Source organism: Onychomys torridus, chromosome 1 (genome assembly GCF_903995425.1).
Source record: "Onychomys torridus chromosome 1, mOncTor1.1, whole genome shotgun sequence".
In the NCBI taxonomy this organism is placed as follows: Eukaryota; Metazoa; Chordata; class Mammalia; order Rodentia; family Cricetidae; genus Onychomys; species Onychomys torridus.
The window spans coordinates 42229971-42253659 of NC_050443.1; the positions used below are offsets into that span (position 1 = coordinate 42229971).

The following is a 23689-nucleotide window of genomic DNA, read 5'->3' on the forward strand; positions in this document are numbered from 1 at the left end:
CACTGAGCTCTTGTGCTCAAGGTAGGGATTGAATCTTGCTAGTTTGGACACCTTATCAGGTCCTCTGTCACTGAAGGAAGGTCCAGGTACCTCTTTCCCAGAAACTGCCCCTGGGTCCTAGTAAGCCCCACCCACCCACGTTCTGCTTGTATATGCCCTTATGTGGGCTGGGCCTTCCACAAGAACTTGTCTTCTCTGTAACTCTTATCAGGACTTGACTTATCAACATCCTGTGAGTACTCACCCCATTGAAGGACTTCAGCCTCCTACACGGCATGCTCAGCCTCAGAGCCAGGGACGAAGAATCAATTTGCTGCCAGTCAGAGGACTGGCACGTGAAAGCCCTGAGGTTCCAGTTGGGTTTTTCTGGTTGTTTTGCCCTTTGCCCTCACGGTTAAGCAGTGGTGTCCAGACTTTTCTGTCATGTATCCCAATCTGGGAACAGTGCTTGAATGTGGGTTGGGTTGCAACGAATGTGTTTATTTCCTTATAAATTTGATTGTGCATGTTAGGTTAAGCCATTTATGAATTTTCTGTCATTCTTGGAATCTCACCCAGGTCCTTACATACAGGAGACAAACTGGACCACTGACATGCATGCCCAACCTCCTTACTGGTTTATAGGTGAAAACACTAGTGTACAGCTTGAGAATCCCTAGGAAAATCCAAAATTCTCCAGAATCCAAAACTTTTTGGTGATGTCACTAACACCATGAGTAGAAAATCACATTTCATGAAATTTTTGTTTTTTGAACCGAACTATTTTTAAAACTTTTACAAAAGTACATTTAGGCTATATGAAATGTAATGAACTTCATGTTTAGACTTGGGTCCCCCCTCAAGATATAATCATAATATATATGCTAATTTCCCAGTATAAAAAGAAGTCCAAACTGAACACTTGTAATTTGCCATCTTTTATGTTCATTATGAAGGTAAAAAGGAGAAGGATTTAAGGATAAGGTTTAGAATAAGTGTCAGCAGAAATCCTGCCCCCCACCCCAGTTCCTGCTCCCTCCCTGATAATTGGGCTGACACCAGGTGTGTGCACTTCCCCTTTATAGCCTCTTGGGTGGATGTGCTGGCAATGGTTCCCATCAGGAACACCTTAGCAGATCCTACTTGTACACCGGCGTGACCAGGGGACTGGGACAGTCAGCACCCCAGTGCTAAGAATCTGGACCAAGCAGACCTCTGTCTTTGTCTCTGAACACAGTAGGCCTCAAGCTTGCCTCCTTCTTGTGCCTTGGTTTCCTACTTTTTCTTCTGCTTTGGTCTAGATGATTCAGTGGAGTTTACATGATGGATGTAGGTGTATAGGGGAGCTCCCTGTTAGCTCTGTGTTCAACAGGACTAAAATACCCCTGTCCTGAGGATCAAGCCAGGACCACTCTCACCCCATAGAAAATGCATGGGAACCTTGGAAGCAGTGAGAGCCTAGACTGTGTGGAGTTGATTCTGATCCCCTGGTAACAAAGAGCTTTCATTTGCTCATTTTAATCCTCACAAGGGTTAGGAATTTGGCAAGAATGAGTGTGACTAGCCAGGTGAGCTCTGTTTTAATCATCTGGTGCAGGAAAGGCCACCATCACCTGCTTGGCTCCAGTGCTGATCTTAGCAGGGTGTGTTGTGTGGGCTGTGGCTGAAAGGTGCAGAAGAGTGTCTGAAGACACCAGCCCAGATAGTGAGCCCTCTTCCTGAACTTCCCAAATGGGACACTGCAGGGTCTGAAAAACACAAGGAAGCAGAGTGATGAACCGGGTGGGAGAGCGGTGAGGGGTGGGGGTCGGGGGAGCGTTACCTTCCTGCTTGTCCCTAAGTGGGTCCAGTTACATGTTCTCTGCGGCCCAGTTGCCTTGTATGTACAACGTGCTTCCTGTGCTGTCCTCAGGATCGGAGGCAGATTATGGTACAGTGTGCTGTAGTTGATTATCACTCCAGAATGTTCTGCTGAAAAACCTGACCAGTTTGATATATTGATGCTATTTGGAGGTGGGGCCTCTAGGAAGTAATCAGAACTAGATGAGGTTGTAAGGTGGAAGCCCCCATGTGACATTAGGGGCTTTATAAGAAGAGGGAGTTTCAGTTCCTAGTTCTTATCTTTAAAGCTGTTTTATTGAGGTGTGGTTGATACAAAGCAGACTGCCCATAGTGAAAGTTTTCCCACATAATGTCCTATAGCATATTATGAAGTAGTAAGAAGGTTCTCATCAGATGTGGGTGCTATGATGTAGGACTTTCCAGTCTCTTACCCAGTGTGTGGTGTTTGCAATCAACAGGGGCATTGCTTTTGCTCAGTAAAAAAGCAGTAGAGTTATCAATAGTTGTCAGCTAGGTGTTGTGTATTATGGATGTTTCTAAGGACAGAATGAGAACTAAACAGACAAAGACTGGAAGATGGGGAGTTTACATGGCTTGGGAGGAAGGATGAGTCAATGAAAGCAGACTGAAGGAGGATATGGGTCTTTGATTATACAGTTCAGGAATAGGGAAAGATGGAGTGTTCCAGACGTGGGTCCTGGAAGTGAAGTGTGTTGTCCTCAAACTCTAACCTAGCCATCTGCTGTCACCTGGAATAAGTCAGCTTTACCAGTTGCTAATATTCTGAACCTAACAATCAGATGTTATAACTAGAGTTAAAAAAAGATACCTAGTTCCACTGAAAATAATTTAGTTCAAGACTTATATACACATGTAGTTTAAACTTTGGGGAAGTAAACCAGGACTCTAAGCAGATAATTTTTCAGCACTGTGCACTACGTGGAATTGAAAAGAAACTGTGTTCTTATAAACACAATCTCCCTAAGATGAAGCTAGCCTCCATCAGTCAGATGGCAGCGTCACTCCTTTTAGCCAGCCCTTTTAATTTCCTAGTAAGAATTTCTCGCTAAAATAAAAGGAAAACTAGTGTATCACTAGGTCACACACACACACACACACACCACTAGTTTCAAGTTCTTATCTTTAAACCTGTTTTATTGTGGTGAGGTTGATACATAGCAGACTACCCAGAGTGAAAGTGTGCAAGTGCATGCATGAGCCTCTGCAAAAGTGGGGAACCCCATAGCGGCCAGACACTCATCACCCTAAAGTGAGGTGAAACGCTCTCCCACTCCTTCCTGAGTCCCCAAGCCGTTAGTCTTTTTTCGGTCACGTGAGACTGTTAAGGGTATTCTAGAGAGTTAGAAATGCACTTTGTAAATTTTGGGCCTGGCTTTTTTTCACTCAATACTTATGTACTTGGCAAGGAGAAATGGTCCATCAGTGTGTCTGCTTGAATTGTGGTGTCATAGATAATGTATGATTTGTGACACTGTCATTTTAAATGTACAGTTTAATGATGAAAATTTCCTTCAAGATATTGTGCAGTGTTACCACATTTTTTTTCCTAAAACATATTGTACTAGTAAGTTTTAAAAAGCAACGGTCTGTTTCACCATCCTCTAATCCCTGGTAATCTACCTGCTTCTGTCCCTATACATTTACCTGGGATAAACAGAATGATAGGAAAGAGGGTTGGCTTAGCTTTTTCAATCTCCCGTGTTCCACTTAGGACAGTATTCTCAAGCAGCATTCTGTTACATGAATATACACATTTTGTTTCCTGTATCCTCTTGATAGTTGCCTATTCTTTTTTTGTTTGTTTTTTTGGAGACAAGGTTTTTCTGCAGATCCCTGGCTTCCCTGGAACTCATTCTGTAGACTAGGCTGGCCTCAAACTCAGAGATCTGCCTGCCTTTGCCTCTGCTGGGATGAAAGGAGTATGTCACCACCACCTACCCCTTTAGCTATTCTTAATGGTGCTACAATGATTGCTGGTGTACAGACATCTTTTTGAGTTCCTCGTTTCAATAACTTTTGGCTTAACAAAGAGTGGAACAGCTAAGTCACCTGTGGTCCTATGTTCAGCCTTTAACAACTCCCTGTTTACTCTCATTTGTGATGCCCAGAAGCTCCAGTTCCTCCACATCCTTGCTGACACTGACTTTACTCTTATGGTAGCTGTTCTCATGGATAAGAGATTTCATCAGTGATTTTTATTTTCCCAATGCTGGATACATCCAGTTGATTTTTGTCTATTTGCTCATTCCAATTCTTTACTTGGTTTGCTTTTTAATTTTTTTTTTTAAAAGCAGGGTTTCATTATGCAGCTTGCAATAGTCTGTAACTGACAATGTTACCAGACTGGTCTTGAGTTTACGGCTGTCTTCCTACCTTCTCAGTGCTAGAGTTAAAGATATGAGCATTCAGGTTTTCATTGACGTTTTTTTGTTTTGGTTTTATTTGTCTATTCTCACATTAAATTCTCACCAGACATATGACTATAGTCTTCTGAAGGCTACCCCCAGATATTGTCCTGAACAATTCTCTTCATTCTAATGACAACATCTCTTCATGTACCAGGGTTCTTATTATTTACAAAGTTCTTTTGCCCATTTGTTGTTTGTGCATTTGCTATTATATTTTAAAGACCATCATAACATACTTCAGGAATATTCAACATCTGTTCTACTAATAGTTCTATGGTTCTAGGTCACTGATCCACATTGGATTATTTGTTATGTGTGCGTGATGTAAGGCTCCAAATGCATTGTTTTTGTTTTTGTGTGTAGTATAGGTGTGTGTTCATGCTGGTGTATATGCCTGTGTGCGCTAGAGGTAAATACGGTGTATCTCCTAAATCACTCTGCATATTATTATTATTATTATTATTATTATTATTATTATTATTATTATTTTTGAGACAAGGTCATCTCCCCAGTTCTTTGATTTCTTTTGTTTGAGATAGGGTCTCACTGTGTAGAACTGGCTGGTCCAGAACTCATTGCATATCTGGATGGCCTTGAATTTATAGTGATCTATGCCTCTGCCTCCTGAGTGTGGGGTAAATATTCTTTCACATGTGGAAACTCAGTTGACCTGGCAGCATTTGGTGGAATACTCTTTTTTTTTCCCCATCCCCTGAAACTATTTGTGGTTGCAGATCTGCCAAGTAGGTGCTGGGAGTTGAACTGGGGTCTCCCACAAGTGCAGCAAGCTCTTTTATCTGTTGAGCCACCTCTCCAGTCCTTTATTACTGATAGGTTTCATTTTCGTTTGCTTGTTTTACATGGGGAGAGGCGTGTGCAACCTCTGTTTGTCCTGCCTGATGCATTTTCTCTTCCTTTACCATTCTTTCTTCAATTTTCATGCTTACACTACAGATTACCGGCTTCACCCTTGCCCAGCATCAGTGTGGATTTACTTCTGTACTCTCCCAGACATGCAAGAATGCTCTAACTCCTCTTATTTTCCTGTTCTGAGCCCGCACATTCATGCCTGTGGTCGAAAGTGTCTGCAAGCCCCTGAACTGCCATCACTAGTCCACTCAAGACACCCTCACGACCCACAGTCACCATTTTGTGGATCCCCTGTCAGTGTCTTAGCTCTCAACACCTTTGTTTAGTATTTTTTGGTCATGAACCACAGTAGCAACTTTTCTCAGACCTTTTGTATGTTTATGTATTATTATTATTATTACTACGTGTGAATGATGTGTGTCACAGCACATGTGTGGAAACCCAAGGATGACTTTTGGAGCTGTTTTCTTGCTCCACCTTGCCGTCGGCTTCAGGGATCGAGCTTGGGTTCCCAGGCCTGGGCTGCAGGTGACTTTGTCCACTGAGCCATGTCCCCAGCCCTGCTTCCTTTCTGGTTATTTGGTTTCTTTTCCTTGGTTCTCAGGATTTTGTTGTTTTATTACTATTTTGAGATGGAGTCTCAAAGTGCTGTTCCTAGTTTCAATGGCTACTCCCATTTTTAACCGTGTATCCTGGAGGCACAGGCATGAGCTGCAGACCTGACTGGCCTTCTGCATTTTGCTGTCATCTGCCTGGGAACAGTCTCGTCCATTTATCTTTATTCAATGTTGCATCTCCTGTGCCTGATAATCGTCATGCTTCATCCTCAGCGTTTTAAATTGGAACTTGGGAACTCTCAAACTGCTTGGCCACATTTTAGCTTCTGGCACTTCTGAAATTTCAATTTTATCATGTTGAATTTGATGGAGGAGCTAGCATTGATAAAGATGAACATAGCAAATGAGCTTATTTGAAAGTGTCATGTTCCTGTTTCTATCTCAGTTTTCACTGATTTTGTGTGTGTGTGTGTGTGTGTGTGTGTGTGTGTGTGTGTGTGTGTGTGTGTTGGTTTATCTACTTTTCTGTACTCTTATTTTTGACTCTTATCTTTGATTATGCCTCTGAGTTGTATTTGGAAGTTTGATTTCTACAATAATTTGAGGACTTGGACAACATGCATGTATGTACATATGTGAGCATGTTTATTTATCTACTTGGGAAGGGACTCTGCTCTTTCCAGGTGCTCTAACTATGTGGAATCACCATAATCCGAATTTAGATTTGAGATTTCTTTTTTGGGGGTTGGGGGGAGATTTATTTATTTATTATGTATACAGTGCTCTGTCTGCATGTATACCTGCAAGCCAGAAGAGGGCGCCAGATCTCATTACAGATGGTTGTGAGCCACCATGTGGTTGCTGGGAATTGAACTCAGGATCCCTGGAAGAGCAGCCAGTGCTCTTAACCCCTCAGCCATCTCTCCAGGCCCGGTTTGAGATTCTCCTGGCTTCCCAGTTGACTCTCAGCTGGGTAGCAATTTGCACTAAGTTAACTCAATGCTGTAAGGTGCCTGTGGTGCGGTCCATGCTGGCAATCTTCCTTTCAGTTCCCTCATTCTCTGGGGGTGTAGTTCTTCATGGCCTCCTGAAAACCATGGCTATTCATCAGTTCCTTCTCTTTATAGGTCCAGGCACGATAGGAGTTCACAAAGATGTCCACATCCCAGTCCTCTGAACCTTTTAATATATCAAGTTGATGACAGGAAAAATAGAGGTTGAGAATGAGATTAAATGATCGGTCAGCTTCCTCCAGGATGCAGAGATGGTCCCAGATGATCCTTGTGAACACAGTGTAGCCACACAGGAGAAAGGAACGTGTTATCAAAGTGACAGCACACGAGAAAGTTTCAAGCTTCTCAGTGCTGATTTGAAAATGCGTCGAGGCCAGTAACCAGGGATGGTGGCGGCTTGAAGCTGGAAAAAAATCTAGAATGGATTCTCTGCCGGAACCTCCTCTGCCTTAGAGCCTGTGTCTTTACTTCAGCCTGCAGAGCATCAAGGTCCTAGATTTGGTCGTTTTCTGGGGTCCAGTCTGGTTATTTGTTACACTGACAGAAAAAGTGAATACCAGCCCCCTAGGCTATAGCATTTGTTCTGCTAGTCTTATTCAAGGTTTTATCCTCTACGTTCATAATTTGTAAACCTCTCAGATAAAGGGTCCCTGGAAAGCCCAGACCTCAGCTCTTGAGTCTCTGCCTTTTGTGGGTCCTGGCTTGATGCCTCTTCACCTTTTGTTAACGTTGGTCTTTGGGATATGTGACTTTAGCACTCTGTCCCAGCATGTCCTTGTGTGGAGCTGGAGCTCTGCTCTCCATGGCCCAGGCCTGCAGTACTAATCTGTCTTGAATTTGATGGAGGAGCTAGTCTGTTTAGAGTGTCACATTCCAGCTGACATTTAGTCATGCAATCATTCTCCGGGTGAGGATAAGAATGCCTTAGCTGGCCTTCACTTTGTATTCCTCATGCTAATTTTCCTCAGAAAGCATGCAAGAGGAATCCTCCTATTGCTTTCTTATGAGTAAACCCACGGCCTGAGCTGTTTTCTACTTCAAGGTATCTGTCTCTCTGTCTCCGTGCTGGAAATTGTACTTTCAGTTCACTTATTCTCTTGGGTACAGTTTTTCACGGTCTCATTCAAAAGAAAACAAAACAAAAACCATAGGTGTTCATCAGGCCCATCCCAGCAGGACGGCCTTTTCTCTCAGCAGGCTGTGTGCTCAGTGGTCTCTGAGACACCCAGCTCCCAGCGAGGGCTCATGTCACTTCTCCAGTGTTAGCGACGGAAAAGGCACAAAGTAGTTGGTGGCTGTGAGACAGACACCAAAGTAGAGCCTGGACTTGTGCCCTGGCTGTGCAGATTAGCTCTGCAGCGTCACTGCTGCAGCATGCATCCTGGGGTGGCACCATGTTGGAATAAGTACAGCCTCTTTCAAGCTAGCTGTCTTAAAGAACAGCCCTCATTTCAGTGCCCTGTGAAGCAGCATGCATTACCTGCTTTCTAAAAGCACAGTCAGCCTTCGATGCACTTAAACATATTTGATAAAAGGTAATGTGGGGTTCGGCTGATGACTGGCCCACTAAAGCAGCATGAAGTAGTTGTGGCCAAGAGGGAAAGAAAGGTTTTGATTTTGAGAATTCAGGCTCAAGCACAGCACTCGGAGCCTTTTGAATTTTGCCACCATCTAAATGAAGCTTCTAGGGTTCTGGGCTGTGAACCAGCCAGGAGGCAAGGGAACAAAGGATGAAAAGGTGGGAGGAGAGGGGAGGGAAAGGCTCTTACACACTCAGAGCCGAATTAGGGAGGGAAAGGCTGGCTTTCTACTCTCAAAGAAATGGCCCTTTAGTCTCTAATGCTTGGGTTTATGCCAAGAAAATTTGCAGTTAGAAGAGAAATGTGTAACAGCTCAGACTGCCTTCCCCAATACTTACCAGAGAAGCTTTGGCCTTCATGGAAGCTACCTATGCTATGGACATGTGTGAAGTTGTTCCTGAAGCTGGACACCATGGGTGTCCTGAGCTGTTCTCGTAGTCTCTGCTTTGTTACCCTGGAAACAATGACAGGAAATAGTGAGATGCGCACAGAACTGGCGTATATCAGGTTACCTGCTGGCTTTGTTAGATTGCTGTGCCAACCTACTTATGTGTGAGTGTATACATAGCATGATCCCAACAACTGTACATTAAATCTAAATGGGTCCTTTTTAATATTTGTATTTGGGCATAAACTATTATTGTAAACACTTAACCTGTGAGCTGGAGAATGATCATTGACTTTTTTCCCCCTTATGTTTGAAGTAGTCTACGCCCAGCAAAATATATGCCATTTGAACATGTACTCATTTATCAAATGGGCTTGAACCCCCACTGCATGCCAGAGGTACACAGCGGCCTGGACTGACGACTTCCCTAACAAGTTGAAGATTTTGACTTGTCAAAACAATGCTGGCAGAGAAGTTCACTCACTCATCTGTATTGGACCACTGGCCTCCTGTGAATTCCCACAACACTGCTAGGCTTGTGTGGAGCACAGATTGGATTCCAAGTGCAGAACTAGAGTGGGGGTAATTACTCCATCAGTTTGGATTAAAATGCTCGCCTAAATTAGTTCTGTAGTTTTCACACACTGTCAAGAGATACAGAGCAAGATTAGAGGCTGCGGAGAAATCATTTTACATTTTTGTGAGATGAAACATGCTTGGTCTTGTAAAAGAAAAGACTGATATTTGGAACTCTGGGGAAGCTCTCATAGCCTCTTAGCACTCATACCTAACATGGTGCCAGGTGAAGCCCGTCTTCTGTTTGCAAACAGCAGTCAACAGGGGTTCTAGCTCACTGACCCCCCTGAGCCCCACATAAAGTAAAGGCAGAAGTGTACGGTACATGAGTTCTTTCTAGAATAAGCAGGCATTACCTCTTGACCATGTCTGAGCATCAGCTCACAGTGTACGGAGTTCCTGTTCTCAGGGGACCTGCAGTCTAGGGAAGGAGACGCAGGTCTTCTCAGCCTTTCCCAGTGAAGCAGGAGGCTGACGGTGTCTCCGTGTCTCTCCGTGTGTATTCCTGGGTTGGGGAGTGTTGTGCAAGCTCCAAACATGGCCCTTGCCTGCTATCTTCAGGATACTATTAGGGCCTTCTTAAAAGACAGCATCCTGAGTGCCGAGGCTAGCCATTTAGTAGAGGGAGGGCAAAGAAGGCAACACAGGCAGACTTGAACCTCAGCGGGGCTATCCTTATCCCTGGGGCAGGAATGAGGGCCTGGCAGATGGTCAGGACAGTGACTCTGGCAGAGCCTTGCCACTGTGTTGGAAGGTAGTTTGGTTTCTACAAGATAGCAGAAAAATTCTGTATTCAGGCTAGCCTGGCCTAAGCCTGTGGCAAGTGGTAAAACCTAATAATACAGAAAGTCAGGCAGAGGCACTATACCAGGAGAGAACATTTTGGGACTGATGTCCAGAGGTGGCATTAAGACTGGTGGTGGAGGGAGAACCCGGAATTCCTTTTGGCCTAGGAGTATTTGACAGATGACACGGAGGGTGTTTTTAGGATAGGGTCCAGATGCAGCAGTTGGAAGGGTTTCCATGTACCTATGCAGAGATAGGCATGGCTCTGGCTAGCTCAAAAGTGGTGTTGCTCACAGCATGTCCTCTTATCAGGCCCTGCAGGGCCAATGTCATGAAAAGACCATGACAGAAGACCTCATTCTCCATTCTACCTGGGAGTTAGACAGGCTTCCTGTAGGCAACGCAATAGCAGAAGCCCACATGTGCACCTGTGTGGTCCACTTACCTCATAAGCTGAAACCATAGACTGGCCTATTAGACTTCCATGAACTGGAAATGTCTTTCCAGACGCCATGGCTACTCTTGTAAGATGAAGGAAATTTTCTTTGCTTTAATTGAATTGTTATGAGTAATTTGATTAATGCAAGTGTGAAATGCCTTCTTACTTTGGTGCCTGTGGGGAATTAGTTCCAAGGTTCCCCAGCCTCACCCTGAGGTTAAAAAATTCTGCAGGTGCTCATGTCCCTTGTGAGAAATAGCACACATTTACATAGTGCATATATAGCTCCTGCTGAATACTTCAAATCGTCTCTAGGTAACTTATAAGTCTTAAAGTGTAAGCATTATATAAATGGTTATGCTATGTTGTGGCAGAAAAGGATTATCCAAGTGTAGTTTTTTCCTGTATATTTTCAGTTCTGTCTTGGCTGTGGTTGGTTGACTGTGTGTGAATGGAGCCAGAGATACACACACACACACACACACACACACACACACACACACACACACACACACTCCCACCATTTCTACTGCAAGGCTGGTAACAGATTCACATCTGTAAATAGAAGAATTCATTCAACTAATTCCTGGAGTAATGCCTGAAGTGGTGTGCCTCCTTGTGTGGATGAGAGGGGCCAAGGCATCTGAAACAGACACCTGTTCTACCTGTGGGGAGGTGGATGGAGTATTAGGAGGATACCCTGCTTTGGGGCTTTGGGTGTCTTTGCTCCCAAGGCTCATACAGTTTGCAGAATTGCAAGTTCATGAGAAGGGCTGGCAGGCTCTCAGCTGCATCACCATGCTGCCTCTTCCTTCCCAACTAATAAGGCCCACCTGTATTTTTTGATGTATTGAAACCTCGGAGCTAGCTGAAGAACAATAGATGCTTGGAGCAAGATACATAGCAAATGCTATACAGTGGGGGGATCTCTCCCTGTAGTCAGCTACACTTAATCCCAGAATATCACCCAACTGCTGAAGGCCGCAGCTTCGATCCAAGGCTGGTCTGTATATGTGAGCATCACTCTTGTAGATATTACTGCTTCTGTAATAGCAAGCTGTAGCTGGAGACCTTCTCTCCAGCCCATGCCAAGCCCTGTTAGTCCGACAACCCACTTATAAAATAAACACACATATGCTAATATTATTTAAACTGCTTGGCCATTAGCTCAGGCCTACCATTGTCTAGCTCTTACTCTTATATTCAGCCCATTTCTATTAATCTATACTTTGCCACGTGGCTTGTGGCTTACCAGTACCTCACATCTCGCTTGTCATGGCAGTGGCTGGCAGTTCCCTCTCACTCAGCCTTCCACCTCCCAGAATTCTCTTCTCTCTTGTCCTGCCTGGCTACTGGCCAATTAGCATTTTATTTATACTGAGCGATATTCACAGCACTTCCCTCTCCCCTTTTTTTAAGGAAGGTTTTAACTTTTACACAGCAAAATTACATATAACAAAACAATTATCAAGCAAGAATTACAGTTACAATGTCTAGTCTAATTGTTTTGGCAAAATTATTCTATCTATCCTATATTCATGAGTCTAAGGTTTCATATCTAACTTATCTTTTATAATAACTAAGGAAAATTATAGCTATCTCTAGTCTTCAACTAGATCAAAGACCTCAGAAGGATATATTACCTGAAAAATGGGAGAAGGATGTAAAGTTGGGGCATCTGTCTTCAGCCCACAGGTCTAGAGTCTCTCAGTCACTTTTCTCAGTGTCCTGTAGAATGTCTGGCAGTTTCCTCTGCAAAGCAGGAACCTGAAGGACCATTTTGTCAAGCAAAGTTTAGTGGTCACCTTTCTATGGGTCCTGCATGTCCAGTCGATCAAGCAGTCCAGGCAAGAACAGTTTCTTGCCCAAATGGCTATTTTTGCCAAGAAGAAGATAAACTATAATGGAGTGTCTTCAATGCCCATCCTCCTCTCTGAAGTAAGTCAGTGCTGTGAGGAGCAGACATGTCTCACTATCCAGAAAGTCTAAATTTTTAAAAATATTTTAAATGCCATATTCTGTAGGTCTTTGAAGTATTTGAAAATTACCTGTCTATCTGAAATATATCTATGTATACCTAGAAGACTTAACTAACATGGCTATGAGTATGATTATCATAGATGACTAATTATTAATCTATTTTTAAATTATCAATTACAATTTTAAATGAGCTGTACAAACATAATACCTTAAAAAGAGTAGAAATATACACACAGTATAACAAAATTAACTTTAAGTTTGTATCAATAAACTAAAATCCAGTGCAATGTAAAATATTTTAAACAAGTTGCTCTTTAAAAGTAGATTCAATAATCTACCCTTTCATCCTATCATATCTAATATCATATCCCCTTTTCTTCTTTAGAAAGAGATCGCATTTATAATCAATTTGTTTTAAATAAAAATATTGGTTTTTCTCTGTCCCACACCAGAGGGCTCTTCTGATTTGGGACACAAGCATCTCTTAACCTTTTTTTTTTTTTTTTTTAAACAATATGCCTGGGTTTCGAGAAGGAGTGAGCCAATTCCATCTCCAAAGCTAGCTGGGAATTTGGGCGTAGTTTTTCTTACTACTTCCTGCTGGAGGGGGGCGCTGTATTTTATGGGGACATAAAGAAAATTTTAGGATTATGGAGTAGTCCGTGAGGGTAAACCTCTGAGCCAGTTGCCTTGAAACTGTTTTGGATGTTGGATCATCAGGGCCATGGTTTCATTGGAGACCTTTCTGGGGGTCTTGGCTGGTCAAACCTGATGTATCTTAATCTGGGACAAAGCCATAGCCTCTGGCTTTCTATGGAAACAAAAGCGGAGATTTTTCCAAAGCAACATATCCTTATATCCAAATTTTGAAGTCAAGATGTCTTTAAAATATACAGATTGGCTTAACTCTGCTGCCTTTACAATCAAATATCTCTCTTTAGTTAAAAATCCCAAAGACGACACAATCCAGATTCTCTGTATAATATCCATCTTTATGTGGCTTATTTTTCATACTACCTTTAATGTCTCTTTAAAGACTTTATTTTTAAAAACTATCTGTTTATATAACTGCATATATATTTTCTCTCTCTTTAAGCCTACATACATTTTTACACACATTGTAAAGCATTTAAAGTCTTGTTCCATCTGAATCTGTCTTATTATTAATCTACTGTTTTAAACTGCAGCATTACTAGGGCTAAAGTAGCAGCTTTGGCTACTGGCTCCGCCCACCTCAGCTTCCCAATATGGCGGTGGTACGTTTACTGGGAGCCACCATCAACTCTCAGAAACAGTGCTTCTAGGCTTTTATCAACGCAGTGTGTAGCCCAGAAACCTCTTTATTTTTATTTTTTTTTTATTCTTTTATTTTTTGTACTAGCAAAGACTAAATCCACCACGCAGCGTAATGTGCTGCTTGTAGACGCCTCATTTCCGCCACACGGCTGGTCAAATGCACCGGCCAGGAACCTGCCAACTTGAGAGAGAAAACTAGGAAGCTGTTTTTAGCTCTGTTTTGAATTGCTTATTAAATATTCTCAGGTTTAAGGTGGAAACTCAAGCTGTTGGGCACCATTTGTAGCTGGAGACCTTCTCTCCAGCCTGTGCTCGAGCCCTGTTCTAAAACCCACTTATAAAATAAACACACAGATGCTTATATTATTTAAACTGTTTGGCCATTAGCTCAGGCCTACCATTGTCTAGCTCTTACTCTTATATTCAGCCCATTTCTATTAATCTATACTTTGCCACGTGGCTTGTGGCTTACCAGTACCTCACATCTCCTTTGCCATGGCTGAAGCTGGCAGTTCCCTCTCACCCAGCCTTCCACCTCCCAGAATTCTCTTCTCTCTTGTCCTGCCTATACTTCCTGCCTGACTACTGGCCAATCAGCATTTTATTTATACAGAGCAATATCCACAGCAGCAAGCCACCATCAAAGTAGCATCCTTCCTTTAGGGAAATGCTATAGAATCTACTGCACAGCTTCTGGTGATTCAGATGTAGCGTGGTCTCATGTTATGGCAGCATCAGTGTTCCACGAGTATCCATCTCAGACAAAATTAAGTGCCTCAGAAGCCAAGGCAGCTTCAGTTACTGCAAGGCCTCTGTGACCTTTGTCACCACACTTAAGGATCACAAACTCTAAGTAGTGTAAAAAACTGAGGGGCCTGGAGAGATGGCTTAGCAGTTTACAGCATGCACTGCTCTTGCAGAAGACCCAAGTCCAGTTCTCAACACCCACATTAGGCTGTAACTCTAACTCCAAGAGATCTGAAGCTCTCTTCTGGCATGAGAAGGTATCTGTACTCCTGAGTACACACCCACACAGACACATAACTAAAAATAAAATATACTTTTAAAAACTTCTCCCTCAGCAGAGTTCTGAAAGAGCGCTGCACATGGCACAACACCTGACATTTGTGTGTTATCACTTACTTCTGGGTTGATCATGATGACCTTGATGTTAGATGATGGGACTTTCAAAATTAATTTTCCCTGGCTGTGAGTGTGGCTCTGGACAAAGCAGGTGATTAGTGTAATCAAGGCTTTGGGCTCACTCCCTAGAACAAAATTAAAAGCAAACAAAACTAATTAAAAACTAAAAGCAAAAGCTGTAGATCCAGGCAAAAATACCTACATACTCATCTGCTGGCTGCATAGGCACATAGGGTCTCAGAGGCTGGACAATTGCCTAGATTTTCTCATAGGCTAGATAGGCATGCTAGGGTCTCACAGAGGCCAGGCAGGTGCCCTGCCATTGAGCTCAATCTCCAGGGTGAAACATTTTAAATGAGAAACTGGAAGTGGCTTTAGTGTGGTTTGGTGAGGCTGCCACAGACTAAGGATTGAACCAACACACACTTATTTTGGAAACCGAAAGTCTGAGTTGAAAGTACCAGCAGTTTGCTGTCTTCTAAGACCTCTCTCTTGGCCGTCTTCTCCCTGTAGACTCATGGCTACCCTTCCTACCCTCACCACATGTGCCTATATCATACCTGCTTCTCATTATAAGGACAACAGTTCTGTTGGATTAGCCCTATCCTCATGACCTCATTTTAGCTTAATTAATTCTCTAAAGGTACTGTCTCTAAACACAAGCACATTCTATATTCTTGGAGGTTATGACCCCAACATAGGCATTCTGTGCAATAGAGAAGTACAGTTCAGCCTGTAACAGATTCTGAAGGTTTCTCCAGTTCTAAAAGTCTTCCTCAGTTCCAAATGAAGCCAGACATCTGTGCCCTGGGCATGCATGTTTCCCAAGGAACACAGCTGGGGCAGAACATTACAGATGCCGTGATGAAGCCCGAGGGATGGAGTATCCTACTGTTTCCAAGCTGTGCATATCATATTTTTTCTTAGTGAGAATGAATAATAAACAGAGATGGAATGTTTTAAGTCATACCTTCCTTGTATGCCAGAAATCATCCTGGCATTTTGCAGAGGCCACTCCCTTCCTGGCCATCTTGTATGCTGTATCTGCCACTGTTTGCTATGGAAAAAGCAATCCATGGGTTTTAAGATAATTCACGCAGCTTTAAATAAACACTGGACACTGAAGCAGAGCCCCACTCCTCAAATGGAATGCAAGGCTATTTCGGTCAAGGAGAGAGACTTATAGTAACTAAGAGACTTTAAGAAAAGCCTTTGTAGAAGGCATTCTAATGACTGGAGGCAGGGCTCAGTGTCAGAACACCCTTGGAGCACATGCAATGCCAGAGGTTCAAGCCCCAGCATTGCAAAATGAATAAAAATTTAAGTATTTCAAAATCAGCTGTTGTACTGTGGCTAGTATTGCCAGGTGAGTCCTCCTTAATGTACACAGGACACATTGGGAAACTGTAAGGTGTGACTTCTGAGTGGCTGCCTCTAGGCTATATTGTGTGCAGGGAGATACATTGTTGTGATAAAATACAAGTTATCTGGACTGATGCCAACAGGAGCTGTAACCTGTGATGTCTCAGCCTGCTTTTTCCTTGATATACGAGAGCAAAAACAGCTCAATGGTTTATTGTTTTGTGACACTTGACAGAGAAAATCTAATAAACCTGACCAGAAGGCTGATTTTAAGAAAAGAAAGAAAAGAAAAAAAAAATTCCTTGGTTTTACTGGGTTCTTTAAGGCTTGTTTACTCCATTTTTCTCCTTTATTGTCTTGTCCCTTCCTCTCCTTCTGACCCCTTGAAAGGAGCCAGACATCGTTACATCCATCTAAATATCTCCTTTACAGTGAACTGTCATTTCTTTTTGAGCAGAATCATAATGCAGTTGCTGAACTGTGGGCTCACATATTTGGCTATTTAAATTCTTTCCAGCATAGGTCAATGAAGACTCTTTAAAGAACATCAAGGAAATGGGATTTTAGCATAAATTCCTATGTTCAAAGAGAAATTGCTTCTTTAAATTGCTATGGAGACATAGAAAGGAGCTTATGTGTGTCAAGAAACCCCACTTATCCCTTTTCCTTAGCTGGTGCCACCTTTGCTATTATCTCAGTCTTTAATTTTGCATTAGAACTAACTAATCATTTCATCTCACTAATCAAAACAAGTCCACTAGTTAAAACAGTTAGTTATTGTTCATTATAAAAATAAGACAGCATGCATTAAGTACTAGAATATGGCATCCTGCAGAGACTCATAGCCAGAATCTATGATGGTTGCTCTGCCGTGAGTTCCAGACAGATGGACAAGAGCCTTTAGACCACAATGACCAGAGCTTAGATTTCTCTAATGCAGCAGTTCTCAATCTGTTGGTCATTATCCCCTTGGGGATCAAATGACCCTTTCACAGGGGTTACTTAAGACCATTAGAAAACAGAGATATTGTCATTAAGCATCATAACAGTAGCAAACTTGCAATTATGAAGTAACACCAAATGTAATTTTATGGTTGCGGCATCACCACAACATGAAGAACTGTATTAAAGGGTCCCAGTATTAGAAAGGTTAAGAACCATGCTCTAATGTGTATGTGCTATTATTTCAGGTCTCTGAATTCAATCCTTTGACGTTCACCAGCGTAATTGAGTGTGAGAAGCCAAACAATGACCTGAGTCGGTTTCGTGGCTGCATGTGAGTATCTTGCATTTTGAAAGTTTTCTTATTTTTCTTTCATTAAAACACGGGCACACACAGAAACACAGATTAATAACATGCTCTTAGATATTCTTTGCCACATACATTGCTTTGGGCTGATCTTGGAACTAGTTTGTAAGGTCAGTGGGAACTTGTCAAAAGCACTGGATTATAAAGGAGTGTCTGATTTTTCCCTCTGAGAGATTGAGGAGCATGACAAGGGACAAGAGGCTTATGGCTGTTACACATGGCCTCAAAACAATGGAAGTCAGAGGCCAGAGGCCATGCAGAAAGAGCCTGGGTAGAATGTATTCCATCTTGGTCATTCAGCCATTGCAACCCTTTATTGAGTACTTGCTGTGCTCTGGTCCCAGCCAGTGTACTGAAAGCAGTAAGTTATTGCCTTCATGTTTATTTCTTCTAATTAGGATAAAAGAGATTGGTGTGTGCAGTAGCTCAGCTTCCTTCTTTGTTCCTAAGCAGAAAGACCAAAGGTAGATAAATGGCCCATGAGCTGTGATACTTGTTGAAGCCAGGTCATTGGTACGTGGAGCACAGGAGGTCACTATGCCATTCGGTCTGCTCTTATGTTTTGTTTGGAAATGTTCCTGATCATAGCAATGTTGCTAGTGTGGGGAAAGCAGTGGGTGAGAGCAGCATGTACATGCAATGGCTGAACTGCATGGTGGAGCTGTGAGAAATGGTTTCCTGCAGAAGGAAGCGGGTGGTAAGGATCAAAGAACACTAGGTTCAGGCTACCATCGCATGCTGCAAGTGGACCCTTTCTGTGAGAGCAGCACTCACAGACTTAGCTCCTTGGGCACCCGTGTGATGGCACTGTCCAGAGCGGTTTCCCCTCATAAATGGACTCCTGAAAATGAGCATTGTCTCTAAGAATTCTGTGCAAGTCCCTGACTTGCTGATAGTATCCAGCACTACAGCCTACACCCAACCCAGACTCACAGGGACACTGTGGTGTAGTAGCAAAAGCTTTATAGTAAAATGTGAAGAACATTTGTGACCTGGAGATGAAGCAGCCACTCACTGGACTTGCCCTGATGATCAGAACTTGAAAGTAGTTAGATCACCTCTTTAAAAACCAGTGAGGTTAAACTCCTAAAGGGAAGTGTTCATGCTCAACTACCACACACCCAGTCTGCTGTGTGTTTTCTGGTCTTCTAGCCCATTTTCTTCTGGCCTGATTAACCAGCTGCTAGTAGTTCAACCTGCAGCACCACCCAGGTTGAATTTCCAGGCCAGTCAGCTGCAAGAGCAGGTACCAGGTGCGTAAGGAGTCTTGACGTTCAGTAATGCTAAAGGAGGTGAAGGCAATCTCTAAGGAACACGTTCTGTGTGCTTTCTTTCCATGGGGTAATTTCATGTTGCCAACTCAATAAAGAAAGAATAGAGGTTGGCTCCTTTCACAAAGGCTTTTGTCCTAACCCCTGGGCTCTGTTCCCTTTGCCTCTTGCTGAGTCTAAAGGAGGCATCTGAGTGACACAGCACTCACAGATATATTCATTGCCTGCTGTAGGTGTAGGTTCATGTTAAAGAAGACTGAATCTTTCATCAGCCACTTTCCATACCTTCCCTGAGGCCTTTCCAGAAATGAACTACCTTTTGAGTCCTCATAGCAGTGAAGTTGGCAGGTTCCAGAGATCATACTTTCTAGACAACCTTGAGTCCCTGGTGCGGTGAGCATAATCTTAGGACAGCCCTCAGGTCATCGTGGGAAGTTCATTTAATGCACACAAGGTTTTCAGAATGGTTAGTGCCTGCTAAATGTTGACCACTGCCATTCTGGCAACTGCTGTTAACATCACTACTACAGGGTAATACAGAGCAACAGGTGAGATGGGTCAGGAGATCGGAGATGGACCCTAGGAGAGAGGTTAGTTCACAAAGTGGCTAGAACTGTCTTGTCTGTGTTGTGTGTATCAGAAAGAACAATAGGTGACAGGAAGGTGGGTTTGAGTTTTCCTGAGTTTGAGGGGATGACAAATGAGTAGCGCAGAATGACTGATTGATAGGAAAATGTAGGTCAGCAATTGTGTTATCCTGTTCTTGGTTACTTTACTGTGATGAAATAACTGAGGCTGGGTGCTTATAAAGATGTTTATGTAACAGTTTTAAAGGCTGAAAGTACAACATGGTTCACACTCTGGGGAGGAACCCCAGCTACATGTCTCCATAGTAAATGGACTCTCGTGGGGCAAAATGGACCCCTCCACCAGTGCTCACTTTGGGTGGTTCTTTGGAGGTGGGCTGTAGGCAGCAGCATCCTAGAATATTTCCTGCAACTCTGAGACACTGCAGAGTGAGAAGCTCCACTCCAGCCAGTCACACTGAAGCTGATCTTGGGAATAATAAAAGGGAGGGTATGGATGCAGGTAAGCAGATATCACCAGGGGACCCAAGTTGAGGGTATACCTTCCTCAGAGGCAGGCCTGATTGTGCTGAATTCCTGATCCTTCCCCTGAGAAGGGAAGCCTGAGCCTACCCTAGTCCTAATCCTTGTATTAGGGGCTAGTTCACCAAGTACATCAGCTACAGGGCCGGTTCCTTGGTCTGGGACTCAGGTGTTCCTGTTATCTTCCCAGGGCGGCCTCACTTCAGCATCGATGGGACTGAAGCTACTGTCCCGGGAGCCATGGCTTAACTCCAATCCCATTGCCATGCATGCCTGTAGATTTTGCTCTTTTATGGACCAGCTAATCCAAACCCGGATCTATAGCTATTATCACTCAGAAAATGTACCCCAGGGTTTTAGCTCCCACCCTTTGCCAGAGCTCGTAGTTGTAGGAACATTATCCTGCATTTCTGAGCTCTGGCCTAATTCTGTAGGTAGTATGACCACTCCTTCAGCCTCAGGTTGACTTGAGAAGCCAGGGAAGGAACCTGTATAAAGAACCATGTGATTTAAAAGCCATTGTGTAGAGAGGGTGGTATTTGCCTTAGTGTGTGATTCCCTTGATAGGAAATACAGGACTATTTGTGGTGATAGAACAGGAATCAGAGGTTATCAGGGCTCGAAGAAAGCAGTATAGCCTAGAGAGGGGAACGACTGGTCATGGTACAGGGTTTCTTTGTGGGTGGAGGAAACAGTTTTGAATTAGTTGCTGGTGATCTGACAGCTCTGAATATATAAAGATGGAGCTTTGTCCTTTAAATGAATGGATATTGCAGTACATGAAGTACTTTGCAGGTTAAGCATCAGAGGCTTCATAATTCAAGTGCCCTTCAGTTCGCTGTGTTCTTTAAATCTGTCCCTATAGTTCAGCTCTCATGAGATCCTCAGAGGCTGAAAATACCAGCATTCTCCACCATTTGCAGTGATTTCCAATGTTCTCTCACTAGCATAAGTCTGAGTCTTGCCTATCCCTAGTGTTTGGGGGTCCCACAGAACCCAAAAGGTGTCAGATCCCTTGGAGCAGGAATCACAGGTAGTTTTGAGCAGCCTTGACCTGTGGGCTGAGGAACAAACTCAGGTTCCCTAGAAAAGTAGTAAGCAGGCTTGACCATGGAACCACCTCCTCAGTCCACGTGTGATGATCTTTGAGACCATACTGGCACTTTTCCATAAGAGATAAAGAGACTTGGTGTGTGGTTAGTTGTCTGATATGAAATTCATTTCACATTGTAAAGCCAGTTGACTACCCCTCCATTCAAATCTTCCTCTTTTTGCGTCTATATTTGGGTGCTTTGATGTTGGATACATTTATAATTTCTATATTTTCTTGTTGTGTTGCTTTAAAAAATATAATAGAGTTTTTGTTTGCTTGCTTTTTGTGTGTCTTGGGCAGTTTTGTGCCTCAAGTCTATTTGTCCCATGCAGGTGTGGCTAGCTACTCTGCTCTCTCAGTTACCATTCTTGCCCCCAAGTAAGCATCCACAGAGCTGTCCTGCCTGCATGTCACAGAGCTGGATACAATATCACAGCATCTGCCCCTGGGAAATGCAGCCTGCTACTAGGGCAGCTGCCTCACCCTCATGAACGACCAGTGCAGGGACTGTTGTTACCTCATGTCTTAGTTACTATTCTGTTATTGTAAGAGACAGCATAACCAAGGCAACTGGTAAGAAATCATTTCATTGGGACTTGATTACAGTCTTAGAAGGCTGCCCATTTTCATCATGGTGGGGAGGATGGTGGCATGCAGGCATGCATGCATGCAAGCAGTCAGGCACTAGAGCGGTAGTTAAGAGCTCACATCTTGATCCTCAGGCAAGAGGAAGAAAGAGAGTGAGACCACATACTTCCTCCAACCAGGTCATGTCTCCTAAACCTTCCTGAACAGTCCACCAACTGAGACCAAGCTTTCAAATCTATGAGCCTATAGGAACCATTCTCATTCAAAGCACCCCCTCTCCCCCATCCCCTAGGAGACAGAGCAGCAGGATCATTACTAACTATTGAAATGTTTCAGTTCCTTCTCCTCTTCCGGCTAATGTTGAGAGTGAGATTTGTGTGAAAAATATCCTAGAGCTTCAGTGGCAATGAGCAAACTTTAAGGCGAACTGTAATCATATCAACTAGACTCATCAGTGTTTGGGGTGCTTTCATTACCTTAATGGGCATAATCATCCCTTCAGAAAATGGAACATTCGCACAAAGCAGTTTGGTAATTTTCACATGTATTTAAGTTAGACAAACAAAAACCTGAACAATGTGTTATATCAAAGGAAAGTCTGCCTATGGTTCAGCAGTTCCAGACATTATCTATCAATTAGCTATCATTATATCCTTCTTGCCGGTGCCAGTCACTGTGCTTGTAGGTGCAGATGGAGTTCTCAGATTTATGGAAGTAGCAGTACAGTTACCTGTACAGGGATGGAGGGGCCCAGGAACCTTTCAGGCATGGTATAGATACGGGATCAAAAGCACTTGTATTGTCACTGTGACAAGGCCCATGGACTCAAGGGCAGGAATAGCCACTAGGTAGAATTCTGTTTGGTCAAGGGACAAAGTCAATCAATGCTCCCTGACTACGAAGTTGCAGGAAGTTGACTCCCTACCCTCTGTTGCTTCCATCTACTCCTCTGGTATATATAGATAGTCACACCCAATAGATCCAACCAAAAGCCAATGTTGGGGCAGTAGTCAAAATTTACCAAGTACTAAAGGGGACAACAGGGTACAAAATGTAATAAGACATGAGGATCCTGGCTTGAGGCCTAGAAGCTTAGTAGAGAGGATGTACATGGAGGCTGTAAAACGGAACCCACCCTGTAAAGGAGACCTCCTCTATGCTAAAACTAACATAAGGAGGGAACATTTCTGTGGTGTGGTGCCCAGAGCAGGAAGCCTGCAAAGGAAGCACATAGACTGCAAAGCTTACTCCCAGAGGAGCACAGTGCTCATGCATACACATAGGTGTGTGCATGTCCTGAGATGAGGATGACAGGGCCAACAATGCTGGCCTGAAGGCTCCTGCAGAGAAATTTGTAAAACCTGAACCAGGGCAGTGCTTGAGACATGATAGAAAAAAATTCTTAGGGTTACAAAATTTGTAATATTTTGTAATAAGTTATAATATTGAGAACTGATCACTGAGATGATACAAAAGCAAGACAGGAGTTCACATCACACATTTGTGGAAAGGCTGTTATAGAGCTACAGCAGGCAGGATACATTGAGGGCCCTGGTGTCTGTGTGCTATAGATTAGCTACCCTGGGGAAGCAGTTGACTTGAAGTCCATGCAAGCTGCTGCTCCTGGCTCTGCAGGGCTCACTGGGCATTACCTGAGCATCAAAGCCTTGTCCCACTGTGTCTGTGCAGATGGATGGCTTTCTACCCCTATACCTGGCCCTTGTCTGCATGTATGTGGTAGCCAGTACTCACCTTTCCTCACACACTACACTCAGATGAACGTTCCCAACAGCAAATGAGTTAGAGAGAGTTAGAGATAGAGATAGAAAAGCTGAATTAGACATTTTTCTGCTGAGCACTGCTGTTTCTCAGGGTCACTAGATCTTATCAGTCAGTTCTTCATAAAGTTTTGCTTCCAGAGTTTTCATTTAGAAGAGCATATTTAGACAAGTCATGAAGGCCGAGGACTAGAACTTGATGAGTGCATTCAAGTAGCCCAGATTAAACGTTAAAGGGTACGCTTGATTGCCAAGGACAGAGAACTATAGAAGGGCAGGATTGAAGACAGAGGTTTATTGT

General features: G+C 43.3%; 1 protein-coding gene across 1 annotated transcript in view; it reads left to right on the forward strand.

The window, feature by feature from the left end:
* Positions 1 to 23689, forward strand: part of Atp10a (ATPase phospholipid transporting 10A (putative)) — a 168318-nt gene that overhangs the window by 98927 nt on the left and 45702 nt on the right. Inside the window, 1 exon segment of the mRNA XM_036191110.1 lies at positions 17431 to 17516. Within this exon segment, the coding sequence (XP_036047003.1) occupies positions 17431 to 17516 (86 nt within the window).